Here is a 23,426-nt window from a genome sequence, read left to right on the forward strand (position 1 = left end):
CTACTGACACTGTTACAGACACAGAATGTGCATGGAAGCTTTGTCTCTGCCCAAATATTTCAGGTGACCAGCCTTTTAAGGTTCAGGCCCCACCAAAGTTTTTGGCAAATCTCTCTTTCCTATCGTTGCTCCTAAACCACCTCCTAGACACCAGCTGCGAGAGCACCACCTGCCTTCCAGCCTGCCCCTGGATCCCTGCCAGTCCAGTGAAGGTGTGCTTAGAGTGCTGTGCCAGGGCCAAGCAGCTGCAGAGCCCCCGCTGATGCGCCATCAGCACGGCCTCGCTGCTCCTGGGGTTAGGAAGCGGGGTCAGGGCCACGCAGTTAGTTCTGGGCGGGTGGGCTGCTGTGACAGAGAAGGCTATAGCCAGGTAGCCTCTGCATTACCATTATCGGGGTTGGAAAACATCCTACTTGCACTGGAGACGGTCTTTCCAATGTCAGCCAGCGAGCGCAGGTTGGATTTCTTGGTCTGGTGCCGGTGCTTCCTGAGCAGCGTGTAGGTGACCTTGTCCTTCAGGTCGGGTTTCAGCAGCCCCGTCTCGATCTGATTGTCAACGATCATCTCTGTGGCCACACAGGAAGGGGTAGGGAAGGGAGAGCAAAATTAACCACAGAGCTCAAAATCGCTCCAGGGAGAGTAGAGAGAGAGGGCTTGGAGGCATTTTCACCCTGCCTTTTTGAAGGCTTTCTCACCATCTCAAAGCCAGCTTTTTTTTGTATGAAAATCTCTTTTAGACATTCCTCTCGAAAAGGACATAAGCATTTCCATCCAGCACGAGCCACTAACACACCCACTGCACTGAGATTCCCTTCTGCTATTTCCTACATGCCATGGAGCCTATTTCAAAGACCAGAGTAAGCCAATTCTTAGCTCAGAAATGGAATCTCCTCTGAGCCTGGACTTTCTTGGAGATACTATTACTCTATTGCAAGTTCCATAATGCTCTCATAAAGCACACAGAAAATCTTCTATCAGCTTCAACAAGGCCTGAGTTCACCTTGCAGGCCCCCAGTAAAACTTAATCTAAAGATAGGAAGAAATCCTGGAGATGAGCCACTAATTAAATCATTCACTTGTAGGACTGAAGTGATGGCAACTACAAGCGGCAGAACTTGCTCCAGTTACCACAGGATGTATTATATGGCTTTACTTTTCATGGAGTCACCAGGAGAAAAGGCCCCCAGCGCCCTCAATGCCTGGTCATTTCCCATCAATTCCCTCCTTTCTCCTCCCTTATCCCAGAGGAAAAAGGCAGAAAGGTGGCCAGACTTATGAAGAATGTCCCCTGTGCAGTAAGTCTGGCATGAAGTTATTCCCTTGGTGACTCGAGTTCACGCGCTGTCCCCTGAGGGCAAGTGGCAGCTCATATTTGTCTGCTGGTAACTTTTATTTGTGCTAATAATAAAAGTTATGGCAAGGGGGAGGCAGGACATGCATCACATTTGCTAACTCAGTGAGTCAGAAAGTCATCCTCTACGTGCTGCTCAGAATTAAAGCCTCTTCAAATCCCCACAGAAGCACCTAGCTCTTCCTCTCAAATTAAGACAGGGTGGGCAGAAGCACGTAGGTACCCTTACACAACATGCCTGGCAAAAGGCTGACCTTTGCTAAGTGTTACTTTAGTACAAGCTTTTCTGGCTCATGGTTTTGGTTAGTGAGTTTTGGAGTATTTCCTTCAGAACCTACATTCAAGTTTTATCCTTCTCTATCTGGCACTTCCCTTCCCTGTTGCAGATAAAACACAAACAACAGAGAGAGTTTTTCTTTGGAGTTTTCCTTTCTTGTGTGTCACTACCAGACACAAGCCAAGTTATCATGATTAAATCATTCTGGAAATCCAGTCCCAGGTATCCCTACCTGTCTGATTAAGGGTCTGGACCAGCAAAAACACCCCGCTCAGGACAGTGTCATAGTGTCACAGCAACAGCAACCACCAATGTGTAATTTAATCTCCTAGGAATTAGATTTAATTTGGAGGTTGAAGAAGGAGATTGAAGGTGACGTCTCGAAGGGACTTCAAAAGAAAATTTAATGTTTCAGGGTTTAAGGTTTCGGACCATGAACACCAGCTTCTGAAGCAAGTTAACCTTCAGCAGAAAACTTGAGAGCTTCTTGGGGGGTTTATTTTGTTAAAACTTTGCAAAGATGTGCATTTGGATACAAAAGCAAAGAAAGATACATGTCACCATAAGCAAAACTAAGTTCAAAACTCTGTATTTAACACCAGAAACACCTGTAATTCCGACAATCCAGTGTATGGGAGAATTCCATGCCATGATAATTTTGACCTTACTTCTGAGATGATCATTCAAAGCACTGAGTTTTGGCAGAGGAAGTACTTAATTTTTCTCTTTTAGATCTCCTCATGTAATGGCTCTTAAACTCAGCAATTTGGTTAAATGTCCCTCCACTGGATGGCTCACTTGGAAAATTTATTTTCCCTAAGTTCTCACACACCATGGGCAACATGATCTGGCTCTCAGCATGTCACTGAGCGTCACCCTGGGCCACAGCTGATTTGACCATACAAAACCTGCCCCCCCACTCTGCAGAGCAGAGCACCAGCTGGTGCTGGGGTGCTCTCCCCTCTCCCTTGCTGGGGATGGGGGTATCCCATCCTAAACACAGCCCCATCTGCCCTCAGTAGGCAGCTGAACACCTCAGCCAAGAGCAGCTCCTGGCCCGAGTTGTTCTGCATGAACAATACCTGATGGGTGTCTCTGCTCCAGACACATGGCCTTTCCACATGTCACCTTTTCCATAGTGAACATAAATTAAATGGATGTCTTTTACTCTTTTTCCTGCACTGAGAAGGACTTTTTTAATCTATCTGTTATCTCTTTCCAGGTACTTTCTATTTTTTTCCTCTTATTCCTTTTTCTTCATTTTTTTTCTCTTTTATGGGAAAAGCAGTGCTTTTTCATTAAAACCACCCATAAAGCCAAACCAGAGTTAATAAAAATTTGTGGGGAAGTGGTGAGAGAAAGAGCCAAGGCAGGTGTACTTACCCACCACCTGTGGGAGGGAAGAAGCCTCCATATCCAGCATGATGGAGCCTTTCTCTATGCACGTCCTCAGCTCGAACAGGCTGTGCAGGGACAAGGTGGCCACGTGTGGTTTGCTCCATCGCTCCCCACCTTGCTCTACCTTCTCCTCAAACTTGATCCACCTGCAACAGGGCAGAGCAATGACATGGGGTTAAGGCTATTTACTCCTTGCAGGGAACTAAATCAGCATTTCTGGAAATAAGGCGACTTGTCCTTCATTATCTGGGCAGTTCTGGTTTAATGGTTGGACTCCATCATCCTGGAGGGCTGTTCCAAACTGAATGATTCTGTGATTCAATTTCAGGCAATAAAATATGGAATCAGTCACTGCCAAGGTGGAGGCAGCACGGAATACTGTTATCCCATGCCCACAGGCTGACAAAGATGGGAAGAGAGGAGTACAAGCTAGTCATGTCTGAAGGTGCTCTTAGAGAACAAATGAGCCACCAAAGGAGAAGGCACAAATTAAGGAGCTCATTCTTTCCCTCCAGCTGCTGTTTAATGATTTAACCAAGCAGGTCTGAAAAACCCAGAAAATTTATCTCAAATGGAAGGTGAGAGCAAAGGGTAAATCCTGGTTGTGCAAAACACTCTTTACACCCCTAAAACTACATCCCTGTAGTTTTAGGATGACAGGAGGCTCCCTGTCCCTGGCATGCAGCCCACCCCCAGTTCCCCCTGCAGCCTTGACCCTGCCCTTGGCCCCGCTGTGCCCAGCCCACAGGTGCAGGGATGGGCAGTGGGGATGGAGCACAGGGCTCCTGTGGGCCTGGGGGATCTCAGCTGGCCCACACCTTCTTCTTCACCACAACACCCAGCAACAGCTCTGCTGTAAACTGGGGATGCAGGAAAACGGGTCCAGTACGCCCTAATAGCAAAGCAGAAATGCTTTTTAATCCCCTCTTGAGACACCATTTTAATATATGTGGAAAATGAAAATTCCAGTGACTAATATAAAGAGATTATTAAGAAAAAACCCTACGCACATAAGGTAAGGAAGCTCATAAATTTGTTCAAAAGAATATTATTAACAGCAAGGGAAATTATCTTTAATCCTCAAAAATGTATTACTTGAGGATTAATCAATTATGCTTCACAACTGCAATAATCTCTTTCTGAGACTTTGTTTTTTTAAAGCTGCTTTTTAACTCAAGATAAAAGATTGATTTTCATCTCCAATTAATAAGGTCCTTTTAGTTCACAAAAAATAAGTGTTTCCTAGGACACCTGAGGGATCTGGGTGGATGCAAGTCTGTGCACTTCAGGGGCTTTGTGTGGAGTCACATTTACCCTTGTAACAGCAGGTAGGCTGCAAATTACCAATGTTTGTCCTTCCAGGGAAAGTGATTACTCACAACTATCAATATTTGCTTTCTGTTTACTTTTCTCACTGCAACCCACAGTCCCAACACAATACACCAAACATTAACTTGCAAACCTGGGTGAACAAATGCCTGCTGGATTCACACCACCAGAGAGTGGTGTGGGTTGGGAGGAACCTCACAGCTCACCTAGTTCCAAACTGCTGCCATGGGCAGGGGCACCTTCACTAAGCAGGGAATGCCTGCATTCCAGAGGTGGTGACAGGGAGTGAGGCACAAAAAGGAGAAGACCTGCAGCAGCTGGAGGGCCCCAGCCTGTTGTGAGGAGCAGTGAAGTATCTTTGGGGACCAAGACATGCCCGCCATAGCGTGGGGACATTCTCTCTATAAGGCAGAGAGATGGCAGGAAGGTGATGGGATTACAGAGAAAAGGAATGACAGTGCTGGACTGTGGGATGGTGGATATGGGTTTTTTGAACTTCTGTTATAATCTTTTTTGTTCTATAAGCTGTGCCAGGAATTACATTTCTATCCTTCACCCTTTTACACCTGATAATATCACCACAGCTTTCACGGGCTGCTGGGAGCGAGGTGCAGCAGACAGAAGGAATGTGTAGGTGTCAGAACAGAGCAGGAGGGAGATGAAGAAGGTAATTTGATTGTTTGCTCTCTCAAATATGAGTGCAGCCTTTAGCCCTGCACCAGCCTGCAGCCAGCATTGCTTTCCCCAGCTGGGAGCTGTGCAGTTCTACACTGGGCCAGGGGAAGCGTCAACCCTACAAGGTCTCTTCTGTCCTCTCCTCTCTCTTCCACCCACACAGCACTGCACTTGCTCCTGTGTTCAGTACCTGCTCCTGCAACTTCCCAGTTGTGGGAGAGCTGCTCTGCAGCAGCAGATGTGAAACAACCCCAAAACAGCTGGCAGACCCTGTGCCTACTGAAGCACAGCACCAGCCAGCTCTGGATGCACTGGGAGATGCTCAGGAGCTCTCAGGAGGTTCTATAGTGCAAGATTAAGTAATTTCAGCAATGTACTGAAAAATCCTGAGCAATCAGACACCTTGTAAGATCACTATCCATAAAGGCAGGAGGTTAAGTGAATTTAGAAACTTAACAGCACTTCAACAGGGTGCTTTGTTACATTCTGTGTCATTTATACAAAGAATCATGGATCCATTCAGGTTGGCAAAGTCCTCTACAATCATCCAATCCAAACATTAATCCAGCAAAGCCAAGGCCACCACCAACCCATGTGCCTAAGCATCACATCTACACATTCTTCAAACCCCACAGGAGATGAGGACTCCACCACTATCCTGCACAGACAACCCTATGGGTGAAGAAATTTTTCCTGATATCCAACCTAAACCTCCCCTGGCACACCTTGAGGCTGTTTCCTCTTGTCCTGTGGTTTGCTACTTGGGAGAAGAACCCTGCAGTGAACCCCACACACAGCTCCATGCAGCACTCCTACCAAAGATGTGTAACAACACCTACATCAGGAAGCGCTGAATTCATGGCAAGAGGAAAGAACAGCAATAAAGGGAGAAAAAGGATGAGCAACAAGTCAGAAGTTAGAGAGTAAAAGGTGAAAAGTCATTAAGTAATTTCCCCAAGCAACTGGGAAGCAAAAATAAATTAAGATAAGCGGTAAAGGGGTAGGTGGTGGAGCAGCTCATTAAATCACAGGTAAAGAAGATTAGGGTGACCAAACAGGGGCTAACTTTGAACAGACAGTGCCCTTAAGAGGGGAAGGTAGGGAAAGAGCTTAGCCCAGCCACCATAAAGGAAAAGAAAAATCCCCAGGCTCAGTGAGGGCAATTGGGAATAGGCCAGTAGTGTTCAGATATAAACTACATGTAACTTGTAGCAGGCAGACCCCAAAAACCCCAGACCCCAGCTTTTTTTCTCATGGCTTTTTGATCAAACTAACAGCAGCATCAAAGAACCCAACCAAGGAACTCAAAGCAAAGCAACCCCATGCAGCACTTAACATGCACCTTGAATAATTTCTTCACAAGAAAACAACTTTAAGCTTTTTTTCCTATTTAAAATTAATTCCATCAGTAATTCAGGAGGACAGGGACAGCCTGTCCCTGTGAGGTGGGAGCAGGCTCAAAAGCCACTTTGGGGCAATAGTACTGAAGCGGTTTTGACTCAGCCAAATTGGAATTGGCAACTTCTGCCAATTCTGGCCGAGACGTGTCCCCCTTTGCAAAGCACTACTGAGCCCATACTTTTCTCTCCACAGGCAAACTATTGCAATCCATCTGGCACTGTCTTGTTTCCCTAGTTTTTCTTTTGGAATACCTAAACAAACCCTAAAATTCTCTCATTTACCAAAGAATGGCAATTTGAACTTCGCAGGCTCCTTTCTGTGGCTTCCCCATGCGATCCTGCAGCACAGCTATTCCCCAGTGGAATGCTAAACCAGGAATCTCCCGTGGAAAGCACTGCTGGCTGCCCTTCCCTTCAGGGGTAAAGGAAAACCAACCCACCTTGCAGTCTCCTTCCACTCCATCTCCTGTCCATCGACAGCCAGAAGCTCGTCCAGCTCGGTGAAGAGCTGCGGGGGCGCGGGGCTGTCATCTTCCTCTCCGAGGATGAAGCGGATGCGCTCGGCGGCGGGGGAGACTGCAGAGGTGAAAATACTGCGGTTAACGGCCTGTGAGATGACCAGGGACGTTCGGCTCTTCTCCTTGCCCTGCTCCCCGAGGCCGTTCAGCTGCTTCTCCAGGCTGCCTCTGCCATCTGACATCCTCGGCACTGTGGACGCGGGCCAGGAGCGAGGGTGCCTCTATCTCCCTCTCTCCCCTTCCTTGCCTCTCACTGAACTTCTTACAAGTTCAAGCTGGGAGTAAAGTTCAGGAAAACTTGTCTCTTCCTACAGACCTTGACTATGTTACAGCAATTTGCAGTCCTTGTGAAAAAAAAGCACTATGGTGCTCTGTGGCGCTGCCCGAGGACCGGCCGCTCTCTGAGCAGCCCGGATCCTTCACCCCCTTTTTTATATGACCTAAAACCAGTTCCAGCCAAACCAATTGGGGGCTTGCTGGCACAGCATCCCACTGCTGGCTTTCCCCTCCCTCCCTGCCAGCCAGGTTTGGGCTGCCATTGGCCTGCAAGGCAGGCTGGAACCTCCCCAGCCCACCACTGGAAAACACAGGAATACTTAACAGAAGGGTTGTCTCCTCTATACATGAAGAATGCAACCCCATGCATTTAGTCAGGCACCAATGCACTGAAAAAAAACAACTGGTCCGGGTTGGAAAAGGCTGCCTGTTTAGGCAAAAGAACTACTATATTCAAACACATGGCACAAGCAAAGCCTGTTTGTTTTATAAGCTCGAGAAAAAGGACAGAAACCCTTTCTTGGCTAAGAGTTCAAAATTCAAACCTGAGAACATCACTGTACCCATCATCCCAAGGCCCAAGGGCATCTCCTAAAGATAAGTGGAGCCCACACCACCAGAGTCACCTTGCTGAAGGGCTCCTTGGGGTCTACAGCCTTTTTCTCAGCATATCACCTTAAAACAAAGGTGTGACCATGTGAAATTTTAAGACAGACATCCTTTCTGCTGGATGTTTATCAGCATTAGAGATACACAGCAGACTATGAACTTTGAACAGTTCTGCTAAAAACTCCTTTCTTTTCAAAAGATCAGCTGGCCCTCTCTTGCAAAATAATTAATTACATCAGGTGTCCAACCACATTGATTTTTCCAGGGTAAACAGACTCTCAATTTGCAATGGGAAAAAAGAAACCAGTAAAAAACATGCCCTTTACTCCTTTTTCTTTTCCTTAAATAAACTTTGATAGCTTTCTTCCTAAATTACTCAGAGTGATGATGCTTCAGTGATATAGATTTCCTTTTGACTGAAAGTATATTTGTAATCATAAATGCCCTTGGAATCTCCTGGGAGCCAAGGACCTTGCCCTGCTGCTACAGGAGCCTCCCCATCACGAGGCATTCAGCTTCCTGCAGGCTTCAGGAGAGCTGGGGAGAGACTTCTGACAAGGGCCTGGAGTGAAAGGAAAAGGGGCAACAGCTTCCCACTGACACAGGACAGGGTTAGATGGGATATTGGGAAGAAATTCTTGCCTGTGAGGGTGGTGAGGCCCTGGCTCAGGTTGCCCAGAGAAGCTGTGGCTGCCCCATCCCTGGAAGTGTCCAAGACCAGGTTGAATGGGGCTTGGGGCAACCTGGGCTAGTAGAAGGTGTCCCTGCCTGTGGCAGGGGACTGGAGATGCCAGACTCATGCCTGTTCCTTCGTCCTCTCCCTTCACCTGCACTAATGAATTTCACTATCTTTTTATATTCAAATGGAATTCAAATATCACAGGTAGAAAACAAATAAAATACACATCCATCTTATTGCTTCAAAAAGCAAGATGGACTACAGAAATGGCTGCTGCTTGGAAGAGGCTGTAAGAGAAGGGACTGCAAAGCTCCTTGAGCTGTTGAAGGCATCCACTGGAGCCAATGGGAAAAGTCTCTCTTGAGTCACTCTGAAGTGGTTTCACTATATGAAGTGTTACCCTGATACTGCCAGCCATAACACAATCACTCCACAATATTTTGCACACTGAACCTGGGTGCCATCGTCCGTCACCCCCTCTCTCTTGGCTGCCTCCTCTCCGTGTTGCTGATTACCCATTACCTGCACTTAGGGCCGATGATAAGGTTCACAGTCCCATTAGGGCCCTTGCTGGGTCACAGGTCCCGATGCTGGCCCGACCACATGCTCCTGATTGCCATTTTGTGGGTTAATGGGCCGTTTATGGGCTGTTTATGCGCTCTCTTGAGCAAGGAGAACATATTTCCATCCTCATCTCCAGGCGAACACCGTGTGCTCGGCGTGGGCAGCCGGCTGAGCCCCGGGCTCAGGGGCTGGGGAGTCATTAACCCGGGGGGTGACCCCTCAGCCCCCTGCCTGCCGGCCTCTGAGCACCACCGGGCCAGCCTGGCCCAGCCTTGGCCACCACCTTTGCTTCCTGCCTGGCCATCCAGCTCGGGAGCTGCTCAAACCAGCACCACTGATGCCAGGAGCGGCTCAATGCTGCTTTCCTTACTGTCTTCAAGAGAACATCCTGATGGTCAGCAGACATTTGCAGCAGAGAAAAGGCTCATCCACAAATTTAGATGGCTGAGGTTATATTTTTCCCCTGAATGGGAGAGGAATTAAGATATTAATTGCAGAGGGTTGAATGTTCCTACACAACATGGATACAGAGGCAATGCCATCCATAAGGAAGTCTCTCACTTGCCTCTCTTCCCTTTCCTGTTCCATTCAGTCTGTGAGGCAGCTTATAAAATGATAACTTGCACAAGAGCAAACACATCAGCAGTTTCTCCAAGTTCAGCTCAGGCCAGTTCTGAGCACAATGTATACCCTCAGGTTCCCAAAGGCAAAAATCAATCTCCATCAAGAGAGAGGAATCTCAGGGAATTTGGAAATAGGGAGAGACACATTCTAGCACAACCTCAAATGGGGCATGCCTGAGCTTCCCAGCCCTGCTCCAGCAATAGCTTTGGTGGCAGCCATCCCTCACTGCCTGGTGAAATGGCACAGCCACACATGGAAATGCCAGAGGGGTTGGTGGCACTGGCCCCCTATTCTAAAGTCACCTCCTGCTTTGGTGCTGAGGTCCTGGCTGGTGGTGGGTGGAAGGCAGCTTCAGCCTGGCTCTCCACGTGTACAGGGCTGCCTCAGGATGGAGAACAGGGGGTACCTGTGTTGATGCACAAGTTAAACAGCCTGTTCTCCACTCAGCCAACATGCTTTCCCCCTCCTGCTTTTTCAGCTGGCTGCTATCAGGGACACTTCTGAAGACATGAAAAACTTAGTTCCTTATCAGGAAAATGTTGTTGAACAGGTTTGTCTTTGAAATCAGGATTTCTTTGTTTGTGCTTGTTTCAAGAATCAGAACTATTCAATCAGAACTCTTCTTGTGTTTCTACTTTGGTACAGATTTTCAAAAGTATTTTAAAGCCTTAAAGGATAACATTAACTAAATTTAAGATAAACCAAAATTACTCTCTTCACACATCTATAAAGGACTGAAAATTCACACAGATGAAGTAAGTCACTGGAGACAGATGGAGAAAAACCTTTTATTGTTTTAAATGAACAGAAGACAGCCACATTTCCTTCAGTAGGGTTTCCCTTTACAAGGAGAAGTTATGTTTTGAACATGTTAATGGCATGGCTAGCTGCATAACAAACCCATCCTATCTCCTCCCTGCAATCCTGTAGCAGTCTGACATTGACTCCAGTGAGAACAGGATTAAGCTGCAATACATTTTTCACAGAGAGATCCTTCTGAGATATTTTGTTGCCAGAACCACTGCTGATTTTCCTATCTGGCTGAAAATAAATGTAAAAGAATTGCAGAGAGTTTTGCTGAGTGACTAGCTAGTAAATACTTACTCCTATCTTGCCCTTCAATTCAACCCACACTTCTTGAAAAGACTTTTCTCTCTGCCTGTTCCCACTTGCTTATGCCTTCAGTTCTTTATTACACTGAGGACCTGCACCTCAGTCAACTGCTTCCTCCATCTGTGGCTGAAGGGACCATCAGATACAAAGCTCTCTGTTACTTCTAAGTGCATTGGCAGCTACAGAAATCCCTGAGAGACCTGGTGCAAATCCCTCCCCAGAGCCTGTGGAACCAGTACCAAGAAAAGTGGTTTGTCAAATGTGCTTTCCAGGCAGGCTTATTAAAATAGGATATGATCACACTCCCATTCCTTTCTGCGGCTGCCCTCCCTCTGCCAAAGCCCAGGTCAAACCCATCCACAGTCAGAGCAGTGACACACTTGTGCAGACACCTGTAATAGACTTAAACTTGTTTCCTTTCCAGTTAAGCTAACTTCCCTTCCAAAATTCTCTATTACTAAAACCAATTTTAATTGTGTGTCACTGTCAACACAAGACACCAGCTAAAGGCATGTGGGGAGGCTTTGGTGGCCCACAGTCCCACCAGCTTCCTTTAAAGACAAACCTGAATGGAATTCCACCTAAAACCAGGAGATGAGGAAACAATCACCTGGACACCTACTTCTGGAAAGACTGCTCTGAGTTTTTGGGAGCACTGCTCCGAGGCTGCACCCTGGCCTTTCCCAGGGTCCCACAGAAGCAGCCCTGGGCGATCTGCTCCCCAGCTAATCACTCTAAGCAAGCGTGAGAATTTCTCCTTGCTTGTTTTGCGTCTTTGCTTGTGAAGAATCACTTTTTGACCCCGTGCTGGGGCAGGCTGGCTGTGAGGCAGATTAGACTTTCCACAGGCAACACTTGGCAGCTGGGAACACTCCCCACAGCACCTGAATCCCTCCCCAGGCCACTTCTTGCACGATTGTGGGGTGCAGAGAATGCTATTTGAGGTGCTTGCTTTATTTTGGAGCAAATCTACCCTATCTTTTAAGAGTGTCTCTTCCCAGACATAATGAACAGCACTGACTGCCTCTGGAATAATCCATTTTTTGCTGGACTTTTGGACTACATGATAGTACATGTTTTGCTGTAAATTCCTCTGCAGCACGTGGCATATATTAAGTGTCTAATCTGCAAAAAAATCTTCAGTATTGGACAAATTCTTAGTAATAGTGTGTTCTCTCAAGTGCCAGAAGAATGGCGGCATTTACATAATGCCTTGCTGGGCATTCCCAGCTCCCTTGGTCTTTGGTGCTGTACCTACAGACGCTTTGTTAAAACATTCCTTGGAGATGCAGGGAGAGAAAAAGAACCCTTCTTCCAAAAATGTTTCACATCAACTCATCATTGGATGCAACATGGACAATCCAAACTTCTAAACAAACCCAACACCATCTCATGAAAATGTGGTGAGCCTTATCCTAAAAGGCAGTTCTCCTATAAAAGAAGGCAGCATGCGAATCCCATCCACATGGCTGTGATGGAGAGACCACCATATGCTATATCCTAAGTCCCATGATGAGCTTTTTCCAGCATTGCTCCACTCGAGGGAGACTCTGCCTTCAAAGACTGTTTTTCCCAGCTGCAGCCAAACCCAGTAATGTCTACACAACCTGCCAGAAGCACAGGCAGCTGCAGAATCCCAAGGAAATGGGAACAGATAGCCTCCCACAGACACACAATGAGCCATTTGAGCCAAACTAAGCATTTTACCTATTAACAATGTGAGGCTCTGCCTGCTCACATCAATGCTAGGCTCCCCAGATTCCAAGGGTGCTGAATTGGGCATACATGGACCATGCAATTCCCCATGGGTATGCCACAGCTAGATGCTAATCAACAGTGACTGGCTCCCAAACTGATAGAAAAACAGGAAATTTGTCTTTTTATACCACATTTTAAAAATTTTCAAGCATTAAAGGCAGCAATGCCTAAGACACTTTTACAAACCAACTACTCCACAGTGACAAACCATACTGGTTATAAACTCTGATATAAAACACACCATAAGCAATTTACTGCAAAATATGGATAACAAAGGTATTTTTGGACCAGTGCTGGGGGTCAGCCATCGTACTTCCAGTTGTGCCAGACTGCTACAGCAGCACATTTTTAAGGAGCGATTCCCAAGCAGTTGCCAAGAAGACTTTAATAAAGAAAGAGCAGCACCTAGGGAAAGCCTGGCTTTCTCCAGAGCTCTGGAACATTTCCTGTTGTCACACAGACACAGGATGCTATCTGGCATCACACCTCCATTGGATCTGAGCAACAGTCAAGTTCCCAGTGAAACAGCAGAGCAGTGGCTGCCACATAGAACTGAGCTCAACAATCATTCCCTCGTTCTCATTATTTTCCTTCTCTAGGTTTTCTTGGTTTCCCTTTTCAAAGCAGTGTGGCTTTCACATCTCCTTCCTGGAGAGACTGGTGCTCTCCACCTCTCTGGGATTCTGCTGGGTCCTGCTCTGGTGCTTAAACACTGTAAGCACACCGTGATCACACACAGCTCTTCCCACACCTCCATCAGTATCACTGCACCATGTGCCCACAAAGCAACTGCTCATCATAAGGACAAGGGAAAACTCCTGCTCCTCTGGTGAACCAAGAAAAAATCCTTTTCTTCTTCACGACTGAAATGTTGCTCCCCAAAGATGGTTTTAAAGCAGGTCTGAGGAGCTGCAGTCCCTGTAAGCAGCATTGTTTCCTTGCACCAGCCACAAGCCCACCTGCCAAACTGTAACTCAGTCTACCACTGCTCCTTTACCTCGTTTAGGTAACAGGGAGGGTACAGGGACACTTCTAAGGACACAGCCATAACAACTCTGGGCTCTCCTCTTGGGTTTAAGCTTCCACACAACGACAAGAGGAAACTTCCTCTCTGCCTCTCAACCAGCCCTCCGGCTGCAATAGCCAATTTTCTGCCCATTAAGCTCTTCTCACAAGCAGGGTTTCATCACTGTCTATTTGTCCCGTTCAATCAATCTCCACAGCTGACTGTTTCAGCACTTATGGAAGTCTCCTTCAGCAGGGGCTCAGCAAGAGAGAGCCCACTCACAGAGGGAGGAAACTGCACACATGTGGATGAGGATTTTCCATAGTTATTCCCACAGTTTCCGAGCACACCAAGCCCTTTGCCCCGTGTCTCCGGCTGCAGCAGAGCCCACCTCTGTTGCCAGGCAGTTTTTCAAGGAGTACTGAATGTTTCTGGCATCCACACTTTTTGCTTTCAGCTCTTTTCATTCTGTCCCCTCTGTTTTCCATGTTGCCAAACACCTCATCCATTCTGGGCACAGAGGAAGCCGTGCTTTATTATTCCTCACCATCCCTGCAGGTACCAACTGGTGCATGAGAGCTAAAGGCATGGGCTGGGGGGTTCTGCAGGTTGTTATTCCTTCCTCATCACCTGTCCTGCTCCAAACTCCACACAGGAGAGGGAAGCCACGGTGTAAATATGTATTTTATAGAATCTCACACTGGTTTAGGTTGGAAGGGACTTAAAGATCATCTTGTTCCAACCCACTGCCACGGGCAGGGACACCTTCCACTTAGCCCAGGTTTCCCCAAGCCCCATTCAACCTGGTCTTGGACACTTCCAGGGATGGGGCAGCCACAGCTTCTCTGGGCAACCTGAGCCAGGGCCTCACTGCCCTAACAGACAAGAATTTCTTCCTGATATCCCATCTAACCCTGTCCTGTGTCAATGGGGAGGCATCCCCCCTTGTCCTACACATACTCCACACTAAAACCACTATCACAGAATTACAGAACTGTAGGACACCAGGTTGGAGAGACCTCAAGGATCATCTGCTCCAACCAGCTCAGAAGCCAGAGCTCAGGAGGCCGCTTCACCTTGACTCACAGCAGGAGGAAGGTGCCACCCTCCTCTGAGATGCTTTGAAAAAGGCTTCTCTATTTTCCCACTACCTTCTGAACAGCTCTGCTCAGTGACAAACTGCCCTTTTGGCTCACAACAGTTCACAGCCACTTATCTAAAAAGCTGCAAAGCCAGCCTGAGAATCCAGACAATGCTTCCATTGACCAGGAGAGCACCAGGATTTGGCCTGACAGGGTGCTTACAAAACCAGCTGGTTTTACGTCTGGGTGCTCGTTTCCCTCACATTTCCCTGCTGCTGCAAAGCAAGCTCCATCGGGTGAATCCACCCCTACAGACCTGCCCCTTTGGGTGCCTGCATTTACTCTGTAAGTTAAATCCTGATCAACACCACTTCCCTCCCTTGGCATCCCTGGACATGGTAGCACCATCCTGATGGAACTGTCCCACCAGTTAGCAGCGTGGCAAAGCAAAGCTCTGCGTGGGTAAATCACCTCTCTGAAGGCATTTTCTTTTTCTCTCTGGGTCGAGTCAAGGCAACTCGGAAAAGGGCTCTTGCAATGGCATTTGGGAGCAGAAAGACCCTATTGAGACAAAGCCACAATGAGCAGTTTCGGGCCTGCCTTTAAAAATTAACCACCATTAACTCCGGGCTTGGCAGGGCTCCAGGCTGCCAGCAGCACACTCCTTCCAAGCAGCTTCCCAGAAACTCCCAATTCAGCTCCTTCTCAAAAGCCTGCTGACATTTGGGCAGCTCCTGCTCTGCACTCGTTTCCCCTTGCAACAGCAAGTGAAGTTCAAGCTTCTGCCTCCTTTTAACTCCGAGCTTCACAGACTCACCCCCACCTCCTACACAAACTCCAAACCTCCAGGGAACATGACTGTGGTGGAAAAAAACAGTGGATTTGCTGGGGTCTCATCCATGCTGAAAGGTAGCTTTACAGCTTTAAGCAAATTTCTGTAATTCAATCAAGGAAACATAAGTATAAAATATTTCCACTTTCAGGAAAGGAACATGACCAGGATCTACACTAGTAAAATTGTGTACAAGAAAAATAAAAGACCATTATCCAATGGATTTATCCAGGAAAATTAAGCACGGGTTGGCTTTCAGTAAGTGAATGCACTGTAACTACTCCAGAAAAGGCTACTGCCAAAAGTGAAGAAGGAGGAAAGGAAGTTCAAACAAACCCAACTTGTTTTTTCACTGAAAAATGAGAAATCTGGTATCTAGAGACACATTTGGTGACTTCTTATGGAATGCAACACGAGCCATGCAGAGAGATACTTTTACCAAAACAACAAAGAGGCTCTAAAGCAGCAGCGAAGCACAAATACACAGAATAAGGAGGCAAAGCCACACTTCACTGCACCATTTAGGAACATCTGGGTCTGACACAAGCCTCGGTCAAAGGAAAACTACCAAAAATGAAAGATTCCACTAAACACTGGAGGATAAGTGCGTGAGGCATACAAGGAAAATGAATTATTTAAGACCATTAGCAGCAGGAGCTTGAGAAGCAGTGGGTGACCTGGACCACCTTGGAGTGAGACAGCCAATTAAGGGGATTAAAAACTGTGCAGGAAAGCAAAGCAGCCTCTTCGTGTGAAACCCCAGCACACAGGTGGGTGCAGAGGCACTCAGCCTTTCCCAAAGGGTAATGTGGGAGGAGGCAGGTGTCTGCAGAACAAAGAAGAGAGGATGGAAGTGAACCCAAGGAGTTCACAATGAGTGGCCAGGCCCTCTGTGCTCACGTCTCACCAGACCTGTCCAGAGCCAAGGTTTTAGTCAGGTCTGAAAAGGTTTCATGCAGCCTGAATCTGAAGAAAACAATCATCAATCCCCAGAATTACCTGGCACTGCTATCCAACAGGATACCATCTACCATATTTCTACCATTTCTTTCTAGACTCCAGGATGGGACATTTGGAGGTTTTCCTTGCAATTTCCAAAGGTGCACAAGGTGACTACGCCTTTATTTTTCTTACACAACTAAAACCACATGGGATCTAAACTGCCCCAGCCTGCTGGGACTTAGCCAGACCGGGAGGGCTGCAGTTAAAAACAAAACTATTAGCAGAGTTCTCCAAAGTGCTACTTAAGCACATTTTTTTTTCTTTCTTTTAAGCTCCTAAATGCAACTTTGGCAATTATTGGTTTATGTAATTGCCTAACATTTAATGTTTACAGCAACATTTTACAACTAATTTACATGCAGTTCACTAAATGCTTTAGGGTTAATTGGTCTTTTGCTGTGCATTAAGCAGCTTGCTAATGATTAGACAGTTGGGAAGAAAACATAAGTAGGAGGTCAGTTTGGGGATGGCTTGGACCAGGGGAATGGCTGGGGGGGATTTTTGCAGAAGCATTGACCTTCCTAATGGTCAGGTCCCAGCCTCACCCCCAAGTGGCAGAAATAGTGTCTTTTATAGGGTCACATCGTTCCCTTTGTGCTACATAGGAGGAGGAGGAGGAGGATACAAGAGGATCTACTGCAGGTGAGGGGAGGATGAAACCACAGCAAAGGAGAGAAAGAAGATGCAATTCCTTGCACTTGGCAAGAATAATGTTGTACTGCCTGTGCTTAAAGGGAGCCCCAGGAGACCCAAGTATTCCCTGTCCTGAGCATCCAAAGGTATGAGGATGCTTCCAGCAGTAGGAAAAGTAACAGTGTGCCTCCCTGGGGCCCTGTGTCACTGCACTGCCATCTAAGGACAGAGTGCTCCAGACACGATACCATAACTGAGAAAGCCAAGTTAATAACTTAATTACCAAGCTGGCCCTGCTTTGAGCAGAGGTTGGGACCCGCTGATGGCACCTTCCAACCTCATTGATTCTATTTTATTAGTGACCTTCCCAGATAGATGATCTCCACTCCAGCTATCCCATCTGCTGCCCAAACATGAACACTTTTGCCACGGCTTCAGAGAAATTTTAGTAATGAAGAGAGATTGGAAACCCCACGCTGGGTTTAATGATCTGCTTGGCATCCTGGCCTGGAGAATGGGAATAGAAAAGAAAGTAACAAAACACCAACTCTGCATCAGAAGATACTGACAGGCTCTTTGGAAACAGCAAGGGCTGCACCAGCACAACCAAGACCAAACAGGAAAACAGCAAAACAAAGCTGAACTGCTTCCTTTGCAGACTGTGACCAACCCAACAGGGAGTCAAACTCTACTTTTTAAATCCTTCCTCAAGCACAAAAAACTGGCAGTGGCATCAAAAGCACTGAGCAGCCAGCTGGTCTTAAACATTGTCCAGGACTTAGGAAAAAAAAATTTAAGAAAAAAAATAAGAGGGGAACAAATCAGCCAGGTACTACTGGTAATCTTTTAAACAACTTAGGATGGAAAGAGCAAAGCAGAAATGAGCCGTGTTTTCCAAACTGTATTCCATCAGAACAGCACTGCCTCCAGTGTGAATCTCTTGACAAGCACTGATCTCCTTAGAGTCATTAAATGCCATCTTTATTTCTTTTTAACTGGTCCCACTGCATTTTAAATTGCCTTTTAAAGTATAGCTGGAGCATATAAACATGATGTGCTGAAACACAGAACTGTTAAAATACAGGAAATAAATTTGAAAAGTTTGTGGTTTTACTGGTACTCAAATTTCATTACCCAGAAATAAGGAATGTATTCATTTTAAAACAAAAAATATTTGACTATTAAGAAAGTCTCAGTGTCTGGCAAGTTCCGGCAGATGATTAATTATTACAACTCAGCAAGGGGTGCTGCTGCTTTCCTTCTGACCCTGCACACCCTCCAGGTGGGTTGAAGAATAGCAACAGCACACATCACCTTTCCCCACTTTTATTGTCTTCCTGCTCCCAGCACTTCAGCCTCCTGCTCTCCCTTCCCTGCTGGGATCAGGACTCTGGGCTTGCACTATAGCAAAATCAGTTTTGCTCATTCAGCTTAGTGCACAGCCACAAAACCAGCTAGATGGCCTTGAAACTAGCTAGATGGCCCTTAAACCACTCAGATGGACATGATTTTTTTTACAAAGAGGGTGGAAAACCATTGGCACACAGCAGTGAGGGATGCCCCATCCCTGGGAACATTCAGGGCCAGGTTGGATGGAGCTCTGAGCAATGCAGTCTAGGGGAAGGTATGCCTGTCCATGGCACGGGCTAGAACAAGATGACTCTGAAGGTTCCTTCCAAACCAAGCCGTTCTGTGAGCATTTTTATGATTCCATGAGATGGGTTAGATGGCTACAAAACCAGTTAGGTGGCCACAATAGCGAGATGAGGGAGGAACAAAGGAGCTGGGGTGAGGTGGGAGCCTCACCCAGGAGATCTGCCCTGACAAAAAGCTGAAGTTAGGGATAACCCCTCTGTGGAGCTGCCCAGATTCCCAGCCCAGCAGCTGGGCCAGGCTCAGCTAAGGCTGAGGATATTCAAAGGGCCCTGTCACTGTGCCAAGCACGCAGCTCCTGTGACAAGGGTCGCTTTGTCTTGCGTCCCCTCCACCTCCCAGCACATGGGAAACTTCAGAAATTGCCTTGCTGAGGAGAACAACTAAGCTGAGTAACTTGGAATTACAGGCTTTTAAGGTTAGTTTGCTGCTGGAGCCAAGACATATTTCCAGAGCTTCTCAGGACTGAAAACAACCTCCTACTTTTAATGACTTGCCTTTTATCTTTAATAAGGGATTAGGAGCTATTTTTCCAGCTAATACCTTAAAATCCAGATAATCATAAAAGCAATCAGTAATACCCAATATATGTTAATTACTCATTTTCTTCTCGTCTCTGGTTGCCCTGCTGTCACTCAGGGCCATTAATTTGTCTATAACAAGGCTGCAAATCAAAACCAACAAAAGACTTCAGGTCCTCTGGGGAGTCACAGGTTCGGACTTGGGGGATTAACCACAGATTATATCTGCAACAACAGCAAGGAAAACAACATTATGGCCAAAGAAGTGCTGAACTATCCCACCAGCCATTTACCTACGCCTGGACCTGCTCATCCCCACAGCAGTCAAGCATAGCAAAAGACTGATTTAAAATCAGTTAACAAGCCACTGAACAAACTTGACAGCACTAAGCGGAGCCAAAGCTGCACTCACCAAGTCATTCCCAGTGAAATGTGACTCTAAAATAACTTTACTTTCTCCACACTAAGCTACACTGGCCTTTCCAAAGGGAATTTAAAGGAATAGCAGGTGTAGAAGCTTTACATTCAAGATCTGGTGCTGGAATAATGATGCTTATCAGCACATTGCTCAGACAGGTAATACCTATGACTGCTCACAGAAGAGGGATTCACAGTTCTTTGGATGCCATGAATTTGAAGGGTGCCTTGGATTTACCAGAATATTATTAAGGTGATAAGGAAAAACTGAAGCAGGAGCAAGGATGGGTGGAATTCCATCCAGCATTTATGCTCTGCCCTCCCTGCACAGCTATTTCTCCCATTTCTGAGTCCTGAAGAGCTTTGCAGGGCCCTGAAAGGAGTTTAATCCCTCATGCCTCAAACCCAAACTCTCCATCACATCCATAACTGCATCTCTGGGTTTCAGGATGATCTATTGGCAGTCCCAGCTCCCTTGCAAACACGCACGTCCCGCACAGATGATTCCTGACACCCCAAACACCTTCCCCTAATCTCCAGAGCCACAGTCACGTAACACCAGCCATCAGCTGCTTCTCAGCTCTATTAATAGAGCCCAGGCTGCAGCCAGCCTGGTGGCCAGGGCTGCTCCTGGCTCACATAACACAGTCTGTGGCTCTTCTGTCCCAGGAGCACAAACGAGATGTCAGCACCCACCAGTGCCCCACAGCCAGCAACCAAGGCTCTCACAGGAATACAGCTTTTCATCCCTGCAAGTGTCCAAGGCCAGGCTGCACCAGTTCAGAGCTGCCTGCTCTAGTGGAGGGTGTCCCTGCCCATGCTAGGATGGAACTGGATGGGCTCTAAGTTCCCTTCCTGCCCAGGCCATTCTGTGATGATTCTATGAACAGAGAGCACCAAGTACGTGTTTGATTCTGAAGACCTGAGCAGATCAAATTGCTTCATCCAAACGAGAATCAAAAACTAGTAATTTCAGCCCAGACTACACAAATGTGCTAATCCAGTTTTTCCCAGTGGCATCTTCTACAGGGCAGAGGGAATATTACTGTCAGTTTACATTATTAAATAATTCAGTTCATTAAAGAAATTAATTAAATATGATGTGACAACAGGAGAGGTTGTTTATTTTTTCAGAATTCTCAGCTAAAAGAAGGGCTGGGAAGATGAGATCTAAGGAGAAGAGGGAACTCTTCTCATTAGTTAGGTAATTAGTTAGCTCATTAGTTCAGATAATGCTCCCTTAATCCCTAAAAGGATTTCAACTGGGGAGAAAACCCAAACACCAAGTAGCTGCACCATTACCAAAAAAGACAGCCTTCCCCTTGGATATTTTTAATGGAATTTCAATCTCCATCCACATGGAATTTGAAAAAGATGATCCAAAAGGAAATCCTCCCAATCTCCAGGTGGATACCAGCATGAACATCTGGCCATCCAATGTACAAAACTCAGGATGCTGGATGCCTGCACATCACAATGTCAAATTACACCAGGTATTACAGAGTGTGACTTGACTACCAAAAGGGAACAGCAGATTCAGGGTGAAAGAAATCCTAACAGCAAATCAAGGAAATAATGACATCACCAGATTAAATCCGTTATTTAAAATAAAGTTCCCCACTTGCTGATTCAAATGAAGCATGATATCTTGTACACTATTTTTTTTAAGGCAAACATGAAGAGCTGATGAAGTGTCCCATGCATTACTTCACCCACTGAGCTAAACTCTCCATAGTGAGGTGCACATTTTCATGGCTCCAGGGAAAGGAGAACCATGACCCCAGTGAAGAAGGTACACAGCAGTCTGGAAGTGCAAGGCAGCACTGAATCACAGAATCCCCTAGATTAGAAAAGACCTTTAAGAACTGTAAGCTGCAGTGAGGCTGCAGTATGGAAAGAAATTCCCCAAGAATGTGTAAAGCACAAGCCAAGGCACACATGGATCCTGCTCAGCCATTCTGATTGCTGAATTGTAACTGATTTATTTGTGTACACACACCAAGGAGGGATTTTTGTATTTCTTCTCAAAGGCATGGCTTATAGCCTCCTGAACATGGGGAAAAAAGTGACAGGAATACTATGTTAAGAAATACACAGGTGATTTTCAGGGAAATTGAATTCCTCAACTTCTGCTTCCCAGTTCCAAGTATTCTTTTAAAGCCCTAAGTTAAACCAAGGTGCTGAACAGAGAGATCAATCTCCTCCTTCCCCAGTCCTCCACCACAGAGCACTAGGCACACTTTGGTGGGATGCAGTTGTGAGCAACAGGAACACTTGCTCTGAGAATCCCTTTTCCAGCAGCCATCGTGCCCTGCTCTGTCACTACAGTGAACAAGTTCTGAACAAGGAAAATGAACTTGTCAGGGGGCTCCATCTATTTCAGAGCAAGAAACTCCATCATGTGGAATAGTAACCCCAGAAGAACCAGGCAAGAACTGTGTGCTATGTACGTCCATTAAATGCATGAAAGAAAAGAAGATGTAGAAAAAAAGATTGGTTTTCCAGGTGTTCCCCAACTTTGTGGCACTGGAGAAGCTATGGAACAGAGAACAGCTCTTTCATATATAGCTGATCCCTCAACTACAACCCAAGTTCTTCTGCTTAATTTTGAGATGAAGTCAAACCTCTGCCTACAAAATCACAATGCAGATGAGAACAGTACAATGCATTGATTTAGATAAAATAGCTTTTCTTCACAACACTTTTGTTTTTTATCCTCCAAAGAGACAGGAAATTGTGAGCAATAAACCTCAAGGATGTCTTTTCCAAGATCTGAAAGCTGTTCTCCAGTGGAGATTCCCATTTTAAGCACATGCTTTGCATAACTGAAAGAAAGTACATGACCTTGATAGTAAGCAAAATATTCCTTGCAAAACATTTACTCTTTTTCTTGCTGTGCAAAATCTGTCTGCTCTTCCCAAATGAAGGACACCAAACCCACATTCCTCAGAAAAACATCACACCAGATTTAACTGGAGGAAGGTGTTTTTACAAGTTCAGCACTGACCTTATGTTTCTGAAGCTGTTAGCTTCCAAACAAAGAGCATTTTCCCTTCTGCAACATGTGTTGCCTTGGCTGTGAGGGCTTTTTCAGAGCCACAAGGATGTTCTTCACAGATATCACCATTTCCACATCAAGGGCATCTGACAGAGAACCAAATACACCTGACATTGTCCCCATCCCTAAAAACATCTCAAGAACTCAAAATGTATATCCAGGGTCTGTCCTCTTACAACCTTAAGCTACAGGAGGAGCAGTGTCCCCATCATAGAAGCCCAAAATGGTTTGGGTTGGAAAGAACCTCAAAATTTATCTCATTCCAATCCCTGGTTGTGTGCAGGGACAGCTTCCACTATCCCAGGCTGCTCCAAGCCCTGTCCAACCTGGCCTTGGACACTTCCAGGGATGGGGCAGGCACAGCTTCTCTGGGTAACCTGTGCCAGGCCTCACTGCCCTACCAGGGAAGGAGCTTTTCCTGCTGCACCATCCAAGCCTGCCCTGTCAGCCTGAAGCCATGATGAGCCACCCTGCAGGAATGAGTCACCAGTGGCAGTGGCTCCTACACACTCTGTGTCCGTGTAGAGCCGACTGGCAAAATCCTGCCTCTGCATTTCCCACAGGCACTGAGTTCAAACACCTGGGAACACCCCACAACAGCAGTGCTGCTTCCAGATACCTCAGACAAGCAGAGGCAGCAAGAGGAACTGC

General features: G+C 46.4%; 1 protein-coding gene across 2 annotated transcripts in view; it reads right to left on the reverse strand.

Annotated features, from left to right (window-relative positions):
* SLC4A4 (solute carrier family 4 member 4) overlaps positions 1–23,426 on the reverse strand; it is a 114,383-nt gene that overhangs the window by 44,275 nt on the left and 46,682 nt on the right. The window contains exons 4-6 of one of the 2 annotated variants that reach the window (XM_066549371.1): positions 6,871–7,006; positions 3,012–3,172; positions 414–566 (exon numbers count right to left, since the gene is read on the reverse strand). In XM_066549371.1, the coding sequence (XP_066405468.1) occupies positions 414–566; positions 3,012–3,172; positions 6,871–7,006 (450 nt within the window). Of the gene's footprint in view, positions 1–386; positions 567–3,011; positions 3,173–6,870; positions 7,007–23,426 lie in introns of both variants that reach the window. The other variant, XM_066549370.1, reaches the window with a different exon arrangement.

The sequence above is a fragment of the Molothrus aeneus genome, chromosome 4 (genome assembly GCF_037042795.1).
Source record: "Molothrus aeneus isolate 106 chromosome 4, BPBGC_Maene_1.0, whole genome shotgun sequence".
NCBI classification, from domain to species: domain Eukaryota; kingdom Metazoa; phylum Chordata; class Aves; order Passeriformes; family Icteridae; genus Molothrus; species Molothrus aeneus.